Below are 12,297 nucleotides of genomic sequence, written 5' to 3' on the forward strand. Positions count from 1 at the left end.
TCATGCACCCTATTCATCAGGTGGCACACTTCAGCCCTTCTGGTATTTTGGTTTTGCCTAGGATAACAGGGACTAAGATGCCAGTGCTGCAGACGATGTATGGCTGTAGTCCAAATCCAGTTTGTGACAACTTTAGGATGAAGTTATTGTGTATCAAAGTGGGAGTCTCTGGAGTGTCAGAGTGATATCACTATGTCAGTTTTGTTCTGAACACATTTGCAATATAGTTGTTATTACAGACAGTTTGTATAGAGAAATATTGCTTAATGGAAGCTAAGATTTTGGTCTATGTTATAGGACTTGACTCAAAGTTGGATGTGTAGAAGCTGGGTTTAATCATATGAGGAGTTTGATTCACTCATGTCATCCTTGAATTATTATGTGAATTTGTGCAACATTTTTCCCCCGTGTGATGCTTAGGTAGTCTCCAAAGGAAATCAAGAATAAGCACAAATGTGTTCTTTTCCCTTTATCCATCTTGTGACAGGATTCTGCTGGTTCTTTTACAATCTTTGAAACCTCCAATAAGAGAAGCCATCCCAACATTTATTCCCTTTGTTAACCTACTATATAATGGGCATTTCTTATTGAGTACTAACTGACTGCATGCAGTGAGGGGAAATGTTTTTGCTGTACCTTGTATCGACTTCAGGAAAGGGATCACAATCCTCCAGCACTATTATGGTAAAGAATTGCATTGTACTATCTAAATAGGAACTGAACATTACGTAAAACAGAATTAGATTGTGTCTACCCATTTGTTGTGTATTACTGTCATACCTAGAATTGCATCATTGCAGAAAGATTCAGAAATATATCCCATGTTTAAAGGGTTTTCATTTAATCAGCAGACACTTCACTTGAGGATACATCTTTTTATGAAGGTCTTGTTACCAGTAGAAGGGTTTTGTTGACTGATGGTTTGGGTTTCTCTCTCTCAACAGAAATCTCAGGAAGCATCCATAACGTAGAAGGGACACAGTGAATATTTGCAAAAGAAAAGTAAATATGAAGAGAAAGGATGACTATTAAATCCAGTCCTTTGAAAAGTTAAGTCTTGTTTAGCTCCTCAGTAGAAAGAAATGGCTGAAAATAATATATTTAATTTGAATTAAGGAAGCTGAGCATTACTGCAGCAACTTAAGAAAAACCCTTTTAACTTCCTGGAAACTGAAAGAATTTTTTTTGAAGAAGTTTGTCTCTGACATCACTAAACTGCTTAGCGAGTTTGCGAGTGGTTAGTTTGGGTAACAGAGGAAGCAACTCCTTCACAGATAAGCAGGCAGTGCAATGTATGTGCCTAGTTATTCTCCTTTCTGGTTCAAGTTTTGCTGAGTTCTTTTGCAGACAGATAACACTTATTTTGCTTTCCAGAGGGAGACACATGCTGTTTCATAAGGATACGCCTGATTTCCAGAAATAACCATGTTTTTGTGGCTTAAACTCTTAGCATTTGGTGTTGCATTTCTGAGACAGGATGCTTTTGTCAAAGGTAGGTAGAAATTGATATTTCTTTCTCTCATTTTGATCCCTGAATGTCCTCTGTAGAAATAAAACAAATGAAAAGATTTGCAGAGCAGAGAAATAACACCTTTGTTCAGAAACTAGAATACAATTGTATGTGATCGTGTCAGAACCTAGATCAGGAAGGTTGACGCATAATGTACAAGGCTAAAATGTCTTCCGCATGGTCATATGTGAGAGTTATACAAACCATTTAAAAAAAACAACCTCAAAAGATTTGTAGTTGTATTTGAAAAAGAATACATTTAGATCTCTTATGTGAACCTATTCAGTAGAGTCTTAATGTTTGGTTTCATCTCACAATGTAGTACTTTGTTTTCTGTGTTTAAATCCTTCAAGAAAAAAATCTTCCCATCCATTTTAGCCACTCCCTGATCTCAGAATCTGCTTAGAGTTCCTCAAATTTTTATTTTTACTGCAGTAGCAGTAGTGAAAAAAATCTAAACATTGTAAGTTAATATCTACAGTTGGGAAATTACTTATTTTATATAATTTTGTAAAATATAGAAGATGTATTTATTTTATAAAAACTGCTTCTTAAAGAGCCTTCAAAAATTTAATTATCTGTTTAATTATACCACTGCAGGTGAATTTATTGCTTAATTGTTTTAAATTCTATAAAGGAAAGAGCCCAAGAGATTGATCTTGCAAAACATGCTAGATGTGACAGATAATGTGAGTAGCAAGAAAAACAATTAATTTTGAGGTAATAGTTTGACAAAATAAAACCAAAAACAGATCTGTGTTTAATACTTTCTTGAAAAAAAACATGCAGCATTCTATGTATATGTACATTCCATCGGTTTAGCTAGTTAATGTAATTTGGGATAGTTGATGGCAGATACAAAAGCTTTTCTCTAAAGTTATGTTCACCCTAAAAAGTGGCTTGAAACATATATTCTAAAATGACAGCAAATTATTTGAAGGGCTGAAGTGTCTTTTCACATACATTGAATTTATGCACGCTTCTATCATCATGTCACTATAGTAACTCCAGGTTTTTACTGATGTAAGCCAGAAAATGATCTACCTTTAGTTGATAACCAGCTAAGAAGAGCATTTGAAGCCTGACCATTAGTTCTCTTGTCCTTCAAAGTCTCTGAAGAGAGGCAGTACTGAATAAATCTGGTTGGTAGCAGTGGGATATCATAAGAAAACAAGTGAATATTGTACCGTAAAGGAAAAGAAGAAAATCTCTTGCTTTTCCTGTGCCCCCCCCCCTCCTCTTTTTTTTTTTTTTTTTTTTTCATCTGCTGTCCTACTTTCCATTTTATAAGTCTTTCTGAGACTTCCCACCACTCCCTTTTCTTCAGAAAGGGCAGGTTACTATCTGCTCTCTCAGCCGCCTCCACAGTCAGTCAATGTGTTAACTAAGAGAGGGCTGGAAGACAGAAAGAGGGGTAGCAGTATTTTATTTCAAGTAATAGTTATTTTCTCTGTCCACTCACAGTGGTCTAGCTTGAGCCAGTTCCTTTCTACATGCTTTTACTAAACAGTAGGGCCTCAAACTATAAGTTTTAACTCCTCTATAGTACACTTAAAACAATTAGCAGTCTTGTGCTGTAGTATCAAGTACTCAACCTCACAGACCATGTTTTCACCGTGTACTTTGACACAGAGATTGATTCTCCTGTCACACATCTTTGCTGTGTAGATTACTCTGCCTCGTAGCTATGGGCAGCTGGGCAGTCTTCTAAGGAGGGTTTTGTTAATGGAGGAGCAACATTTGGAAAAGGGGTGTAGGCTTTGGTTTTATGGCAAGAACTAATTTCAGGCACATGCTAGTAAATGTTGGGTGGGCTTTGGGGCTTCTTTTGTTATTACTATTATTATTATTCTCCAAGAGCCTATTGTATGTAGTGATTTTGAAGACCTAGCAGGAGAAACTTTAAGGTTGTCCGACTTCCACCACAAGCACAGGCATCCTATAAAACATCTAATTTTCTGTAATCACCAAGCCACTTTTAGGAGCATCAAACTACATTAAAACAACAACAACAATGTTAGGAATAACTAGAGCCTGCAAAAAGGCCTTTTTACTAGGTAAATCCCTCAATTAAAAGACATGTATTCAGCTGTTTATCCTAATAAGAAATAGACCAGTAATTGTATTTCTGGATGTACATACCAATATATGGATGTAGTACCAATATGTACATACCAATATATGGTACCAATAAACACCAAACTTGGAGTTCAATCTATCCTTGTAAATGTTTCCACTGCTGAAACATTCCATTAAATTTATCAGCGTTTAGTGCACTATTGGTTAGTCTTTCATCTCTACCTACATGGAACAGCTAGCTTTACTAAAATCCTTAGTTTCCTGATGTGTGCTTCTTTAAATCTTTAGTGTAAGATTGATAACATTCTAATATCTAGGCTGACTTCCCAATCAAAAAAGTTATCATAACATACATGAAACAATGCATCAATACCTGTTTATGAAAAAAACCCACAGCAAAACCTCAAAACCAAACTAAATAAACCCCCTACAACAAACAAATGAAAAACCCCAAACCGAACACACTACCCTCCCCAACTTCCAAATGAAAAGAAAAACAACCAAGAAACGAAATACCCCAGGAAAAAACCTTTTGCTTCCATTTGGAAAAAAGGAAAAGAAACACTTACAGGACAAGCCCCTATTTTTTTTCCATGACATCACTGATTCAGGTTCCTCCCCCTTCCTCCACAAAAGTATTAGCAATTTGACAGCTTTCAAAAACCTTCACCCACTTCTGAGCCACTTCCTTTATTTCAGGAAGCTTGATATTTTTGGGTGTGACTTTTTTATTTTCCAAGTTAAAAATGCTGAGCTTTGACAGGCATGCTATGCTGGTTTTGGCTGGGATAGAGTTAAAGTTTTTCATAGTAACTAGTATGGGGCTATGTTTTGGGTTTGTGCTGAAAACAATGCTGATAATATAGGGATGTTTTTGTTACTCCATACCATTTTTGTCATGCTCAGGTACCACACTATCCAATACAACCTCATTAACCATGACCACCACCACACCCTTCTGGTCCTTTGATATAGTACACAGACATCATACCCTTAGTTTAGGGACCAGTTCTGTAAAATGTCTTTCAAATGTCCACAAATGTCCATTGATTTTTTTTGGTCCATGACTTTGGGTTCCACCTGTTATGGTGGTCACTCAGGAAGGAGAGGTGGTGTGGTGTGTAGTTATTGGGCACCAAAGCAAGCTCAGGTCAGGTTACTGGTGCACTTGCACTGCTTCTTGCAAGGCATGTCCTCCATTGGTTCAAGTGTTTCCTACTGTAGTAATTCCTATAATATGCAACTCAAATAATGGGTTACAAAAAATTAAAGGTATTACCATTACAGCCTCCACCCCTGGCCCCTTTGGACAAGCCTGCAGGGTTTAACATTGCAATGAACTCTTCTCCTTGCCCCTGTTCTGGCTTGGACTTATCTGCAGACTGCAGACCCTGGGGGGTTGTACCTAAGGGATACAAGGGATACCTCCAAGTGGAGCCTTAGCTATGAGGCACAGTCTCTTCACAAGTATACCTGCTCTGGCATAGACTTATCCACAGCTGCAGTCACTTTAAGGTATACCTGTTCCAGCCTGGCCTTCTCCATGGGCCACAATGCCTTCACAGGTAAACCTGCTCCAGTGTTGCCTTACCCATGTCTGCAGTCCCTCCAGGGGTGTACCTGCTCTGTCATGGGCTTATCCATAGCCACATGCTTTGAAAGGTTCCAGCATGACCTCATGCACAGCCACTGCTCCAGGGTGTACCTGCTGCAGCATGGACTTATCCACAGCCACAGGTGCTGTGAGGTGTACCTTCTCCAGCATGGACTTGTCCTTGGGCTAAAATGCCTTCAGAGGTGTACCTCTGCAGCACAGACATAACCATGGCCACAGGCACTTTGAGACGTTCTTGCTCTGGTGTGGATTTATTCATGGCCACAGGTGCTTCAAGGTGACCTGCTCCCATGTGGACTCATCCACAGGTCACAGTCCCTTTGACTTGAGCTCACACTGGTCTTGCAGCCTGTCCAGTACAGCAGCACAGAAACAGCAGTGATGCCCTGGTGCATCGCCATTGCTGTTATCACAATGTTCCCAGGCATGGCACAATAAAATGATAAGCAGTACAGTAAGCAGCAAAAGCAAAAAAACAGCTACTAATGAGCACTAAAGTCCAATTTACAATGAGGCAAGCAAGCCCCACGCATCACAATCACAGAAACCTCCCTATAAATTCAATCTAGGACATTTCAATCAAATCTGTCATTATCTGGACCCTTCAAGCCCCACACTGGGTGCCAAAAAGGACTGTCATGGTTTTGTGCCAGCTGGCAGCTAAGCCCCACACAGCCGCTCACTTGCTCCCCTCCAGTGAGATGGGGGAGAGAATTTGAAGGGTAAAAGTGGGAAGACGTGTGAGTTGAGATAAAGACAGTTTAATAGGTAAAGCAAGAACCACACACAAGCAAAACAAAACAAGGGATTCATTCACCGCTTCCCATTGGCAGGCAGGTGTTCAGCCACCGCCAGGAAAGCAGCGCTCCATCGTGTGTAACAGTTACTTGGGAAAACAAACGCCATCACCCTGAATGTTCCCCCACCTCCTCCTCCTTCTCCCAGTTTTATATGCTAAGCATGATATCATATGGTCAGGAATATCCCTTTGGTCAGCTGTCCTGGCTGTGTTCCTTCCCAGCTTCTTGTGCACCCCTGCCTACCCGCTGACAGGATGATGTGAGAAGCTTGCCTTGACTCTGTGTAAGCACTGATCAGCAGTAACATAAACATCCCTGTATTATCAACACTGTTTTCATCAGAGATCTGAAACGTAGCCCCCTACTAACTACTGTGAAGAAAATTAACTCTATCCCAAGCCAAAACCAGTGCACACACATGAAATCTGGGGCCATGCAGTCTCTGTGCCCAGCAGCCGTGGAGGTTTCCACCTCGAAGTGTTATGTTTTCTTTGCACAGACATCAGCATCAGAGTAGCACACCCTATGGCTTTGACTTTCTGTGAAAAGCTTTTTCACAGATTGGTCTATCACTTTAGAAATAGTCTGTCAGACCTAATTTTTAAATAGCAGAACTTAGCAATATTGGCTCATTTTATGTGTAGGATAAAGGATAAGGGAGATTGCTCTGGCAGGAGGATAAGTATTAAGGTAGAAGAAAGTGAAGTGAAGGCTTCAGAGCACAGCCTCTGATGTTTTCCTGTTATGGATGCTCCCCTGCAGGTTACGTTTAAGACTGTGTCATATTGTTTTTTTTTCTAGTGGTGCACTTAAAGCTTTCTGACATACATACCCCAGAGTCTCAAACTCAGGGACCTCTTAATCACTTGAAACAACTTGCCTGCTTTTCAAATCTTGCACAGTTCCAATACTTTATTCAAAATCAACCATGACAGAGAGTTTGTGTGTGCACAGAGATGCAGGCAGTCCTGCTCTCTTCCGGGACTGGCCTGATGCAAACCACTTCTGAACTGGAAGCAGCAGTTCATTTTCATTACGATGGTGTACCTAAGCCACCAGCAGGACACATTAATTGGAGCACAGCAGCACACTGGCATAGCTACGTGGTTTCTGGACTAGAATTAGCTACTGATTTGGACTAAACGTGTAATTTTCTTATCCATTCACCTAGACCTGCACAAACATAATGAGCAAATGGCTAGGTTGTTATTGTGGTATATTGATTATAAGTATAGACAGGGCAAGAGGCACTGGACTAATGAGTGTTTCTTACATAGTATGAAAAAGACATTTGCTCATCATTCTGTATTCGCCCACATCAGTGTATTGACATACTGAGAATGTTTGGGCAGTATAGACCTAAAGCTGCAAAAGTGCCATGCAGAGACTAGTTCTAAAGAAAATCCAGCTCAGTGGCATGGTGTGTTGGAACCACTTCCTTTAGTTTTGGTTTGGTGAACTTACATTTATATATTTAGATTCTGAAGAACTAATCAACAGTGAGTGGGTTAGAGACATTGCATGTATAATGAAATAAGGCAGAAGTGGGAGGAGGAAACAGGATGAAGTGACTTTTCAAAATGTACCTAATATTGGGAATCAAACCGTTTTTCTGACTCCTGTGACCTATCTACAGAACTGCCTGCCTCCCTGGGAGCACGTGTATACATTAAACAAGTAGACAGTCTCCACAGTGAAATTGTGGATGCATTGTATATAGTGCATGAAAATTACCCTGTTTCCTTTTGCTGTGCAGCTGCATTGTGGTATATACTGTACCATGCTGGGAGCAAGGAAAGGAGAACAGCAGGCCATGAAAATGTTCTGTCCTCTGTTTATGTTCTTGATCTAGTTTTAAGAATTAATATTCATAGGCATATATCTGGCCCACCAGGAAGGCAGAGCAAATTAACCCACAATGAACTCTCTGCTGTCATGGCTTGACTTGTCTTTGTACTCATTCAGCTACCTTATATAGAGTTAGCTCGAGTGCATCTGCATTACCCTGTGTTTTGCAGCACAGACTTGCCCTGAGCCTCACCCCCATCATTCCCCTTTGTTCGGGTGGCTGTTCCTCCTGTGCTGCTGGCCCCAGGAGTGAGGACCACAGGGGAGCGCAGTGCAGGGGTGGCAGAAATAGCACTTGAGACAACAGAGGAATGAGAGGCACTGCAAGGAAGTGTTGTGTGCTGGGCAAGGCTTGCTAGCATTTCAGCTTTGTGGCTGTGAGTGAACTCCTTTCAAACCCGAGCAAGAACACAGGTGTTACAGGAATGTAACAGCTCAGATAGGGCTGGACTTGGCTGCCTGTGCCCTGCTTGGGAGACATGTCCTTTGAGCTGGCTTCTGGGGCTGCGATTGCCAGCCCCGTCTGGGAGACAGTGATTGTCCCTGAGCTCTGCTGCTTTCTGCATCATGTGGAGATGTCTGTTGTTCACAGCTATTCCTCTTTAATAGTATATAACTAGAAATCAAACAGCTATTTCTTTCAGGCAAAATTATGAAGTACAGAACATCCAATACATTGCAGGGGGAATAGTTTACTCTTCAAAGCTCGGTTTAGGCCCTGAAGCACTTCTGTGCAAAAAATAGTAAAAAAAACTTTAAAGCGGCAAAACTCTGACTTCCTTCTGTAAATATCAAGATTAAAATAACAGGTAGAGTGGTAAAAGCTGGTTTTTCCCCTGCAACTTTACTGTTCTCTCACACTGTTGTACTCTGTGTCCTGATGAATTTCCAGGCTATCCATACACTTGTGAACAGATCTTGTTCACTGGTGTTTCAGTAACTGTTACAACATTTTATCTATTTCCAGGCTTCCTTCCTTTTCAAGTCAAGAAGTTTGGGGCCTTCAGTGCCAGGATTTTAGAAACTAGCTGTGAGCACTTAAGTGCCAGCTTATATTATCCATAGCGTTGTATAGCTAACAGGATCCACTTTCCTTTTCCTTTCCCTTTCCTTTCCTTTCCTTTCCTTTCCTTTCCTTTCCTTCCTTTCCTTTCCTTTCTTTCCTTTTCCTTTCCTTTCCTTTCCTTTCCTTTCCTTTCCTTTCCTTTCTTTCCTTTCCTTTCCTTTCCTTCCTTCCTTTCCTTTCCTTTCCTTTCCTTTCCTTTCCTTTCCTTTCCTTTCCTTTCCTTTCCTTTCCTTTCCTTTCTTTCCTTTCCTTTCCTTTCCTTTCCTTTCCTTCCCTTCCCTTTCCCTTTCCCTTTCCCTTTCCCTTTCCCTTTCCCTTTCCCTTTCCCTTTCCCTTTCCCTTTCCCTTTCCCTTTCCCTTTCCCTTTCCCTTTCCCTTTCCCTTTCCCTTTCCCTTTCCCTTTCCCTTTCCTTTCCCTTTCCCTTTCCCTTTTCCCTTTCCCTTTCCCTTTCCCTTTCCCTTTCCCTTTCCCTTTCCCTTTCCCTTTCCCTTTCCCTTTCCCTTTCCCTTTCCTTTCCCTGTCCTGTCCTGTCCTGTCCTTTTATACCACTACTTTGCAGTGTCAGTGCCTCCTCGGCTAGCCTGCTTGCTTAGGTTTCTATTCTCTAGTTTCAAAGACTTCTCTTACAATCTCTGTTCTTCATTCATAATCCTGCTGCCCAGCATAGAGCTCTAGAGTTATTTTTTGTTGTGCATGAATGACTTCTTTTGTTGTTGCAAAAACGTGGACTCAATGGAGCAATATTTTTAATTGCCTTTTGATATACATTCTTTTCCAGACAAAAAGAAATAATCAAATTAGCTAATAGAAAAATGAAGCTGTACAATGAAGCTTCCTGTACAACATATAAGGAGATAGTAGTTGGTTAGATGAAGGATATATATCCTATATGAGCTGAAAGATTTTACACTCAGGGAAATGTAATACAATACGGAGCCTCAGCTGAGATGGTACAAAAATATACAGCTAGTAAAGCCTTTCCAGGTATTCATATACATTGCAGAAGCTGTGAATGGAATATTTAAGATAATATTAGTCTCTGAACTGTTTCTGGATGCTTGTGAGTTAAGACATATGTAGGTGGAAAAAAAGGGTAAGATAAATGGCAGAGCGGAGTCAAGCTTCTAGAATATGATCTAAGAGACAGAAGTCAGCTGCAGTCTAGGCTGTCTCAGAAGCTCATAATGTGAAGTGTTAAGTCATTTTCATTTCTCCAGATCTCAGTTTCATCACCTGTTAAGTTGAAGCTAGTAACGCTTACCTTGTTGCAAAATGTAGGGTCATAATTCCTTAAATTTTCTGAGGGGTGCTTCATCTCTTGCAACTTGTAAATTATCACAAATTAATCTGAAGAAACTGATTTTTTGTGCATTAGATTATGTTGAAATAGAGTATCTGAGCAAAGAAAAATAAAAATACGGAACAGATGACTTGTACCTAAATTTCTACCTTATTCTAAGTACTAAAGGACATGTCATCAATGGGGAGCCAATACTTTTGTGCTGAGTAAGAACAAACCATGCTGTGCTTAATTTCAGCAAATCTGAAATTCTCTAAAACATGATCACATTAACTGTAGTCTCCATTTTAACCAGTGTTGCGTGAAATAACTGAAGTTGGTCAGTGGTTCCTTGTGAGACACAAGAACAGGACTGGAAGATTTTACTTCCAGTGTCTGCAAGATGAGGTGAGAAGCTGTACTAAATGGACCATAGCAAAAGGCTTCATGCTACAAAGCATCCTCCACACTTAAGGGTAAATACAATAGTGAGCCTGTCTAGTAAATTAGGTGTTTTAGGAGTCTCGGTGGTAGCATTTATAAATGTAACCCAACCATTGTGGAGAGATATAGACCAAGCTGACTCTGCCTTGATTGCATAGCTGAAGGAAAGATGACCAATGTTGTTACTGCAGCAGTTTAATTAATCTTCTTGGGATAGACCTCTGATGTCTAAAATGAATGCAGAATCACATGCATATACACCTTAGATAAATATTTTGGTTTTAAAGAGTTTTGGATAGAGGATATGGAGAGTTTCTTATTCATGTCACTCTTTCTTGGAAGAATATAAATGATAATGAAGCATATGTTTTAAATTATGTGGTTTCTTTTTTTTTTTTTTTTTTTTTTTTTTGACTTGATCCCCTAGGTCTCTTGTAAGTGATATAGATACAAGTTCCCTCATCCCCAAATAATGTGTGTGAAGATGCATGCCTACCTGTGCCACGTATCTGTGTGTGTGAGTGGAAGCATAACATCTATGATAACTGAGACTGCCCAACAAGTACACAAAAATACATGGCCTTGCTTGCAGTTTCATTAATGCTTCTGTACTCAACTGTGCTGTCTCAACAGAACTGAAAGACTTTTCTACATCCTCCACACACCTGCAGTCTAGTGTGTTAGTCTGAAGTATGAAATGTGGTTGAGGTTTGAGGGAAAGATGTGAAACAGCAGTAAGAAATATGTGTTAGCACAACTTAGTAGCATTTCTGGTTTTGCTGTCCTAGTCTGCTAATCAAATGACTTAGAAATAAATGTTTCTGAGAGCCACCCAGTACTCTCACTCTTAGAAGACATTAGCAATCGTAACAGCGTAACCCAGTGTCAACTTGCATACTTACAACTTAGAGGGTTTACAGTGGAATGGTACTGAATATGTGGGAGGTGGTTCAAGGAAATGAATGTGAGATCTACAAAGTTATTTATCCTTGATATTAATGGATCAAGGTGCTGTAATACTTAGAAGTCTTGTAATACTCAGAGGTGAAACTTTTATAAAATCCAGTGATACACGGCCTTTTGAATTTAGCACTTTATATTTTTCTGAAGATTGGCCTTTTTGGCCATGAGGATTTTGAAGTGATAAAACAGGTAAGTTTTAATATGTAGTGAGATAGTATTTATAGAGGCATACTGTTTATGGAGTTCTCGCCTACAGATGCCTTTTGAATCAACACAGGCTGTATTAAGTTCATTAGAAATCATAGAAGAGTCCAGGAGAAAAGGTCCCACAAAAATTCCGAGATTTGGGGATCAGATTGTTCTACAAGCTAATAAAAAATCAACAGCTGTATTTGTTTTCTTGCTGTGATTAATGCTGGGCTTAAGAGCCTACTAAGATGCAGTTTTGCACAATCCATGAATAAACAGGCAAGTGTTTGTTACAGTAGCTGGTTTCAGTTTTTGTGCTACTGTTGGGAAGAGAGCCATTTACAACGTGGAAGTGATTCTGCTCCAGAGATGTCAACAAGTGTGTTATTGCAGGAGCATGCCTTAAATAGCAAGGGAAGGATTGCTTGCAAACCACAGCTTCTAAAAAACACTCTTCACTGAGCAATGAAGTCATTTTAATAACAGAGCATGTCAGATATGCC

At 39.9% G+C, this 12,297-nt stretch overlaps 1 protein-coding gene across 12 annotated transcripts in view; it reads left to right on the top strand.

Annotated features, from left to right (window-relative positions):
- The first annotated feature begins 1,173 nt into the window (after window positions 1-1,173).
- The window catches only part of PTPRC (protein tyrosine phosphatase receptor type C), a 69,619-nt gene continuing 58,495 nt past the window's right edge, over window positions 1,174-12,297 (top strand). For 6 of the 12 annotated variants that reach the window (XM_056355409.1, XM_056355411.1, XM_056355413.1 and 3 more), the window contains exons 1-2: window positions 1,175-1,292; window positions 1,375-1,492. In XM_056355409.1, coding sequence (XP_056211384.1) covers window positions 1,426-1,492 — 67 coding nt within the window. In that variant the 5' untranslated portion in view covers window positions 1,175-1,292; window positions 1,375-1,425. The other 6 variants (XM_056355402.1, XM_056355406.1, XM_056355405.1 and 3 more) reach the window with 3 other exon arrangements.

The sequence above is a fragment of the Falco biarmicus genome, chromosome 11 (genome assembly GCF_023638135.1).
Source record: "Falco biarmicus isolate bFalBia1 chromosome 11, bFalBia1.pri, whole genome shotgun sequence".
In the NCBI taxonomy this organism is placed as follows: domain Eukaryota; kingdom Metazoa; phylum Chordata; class Aves; order Falconiformes; family Falconidae; genus Falco; species Falco biarmicus.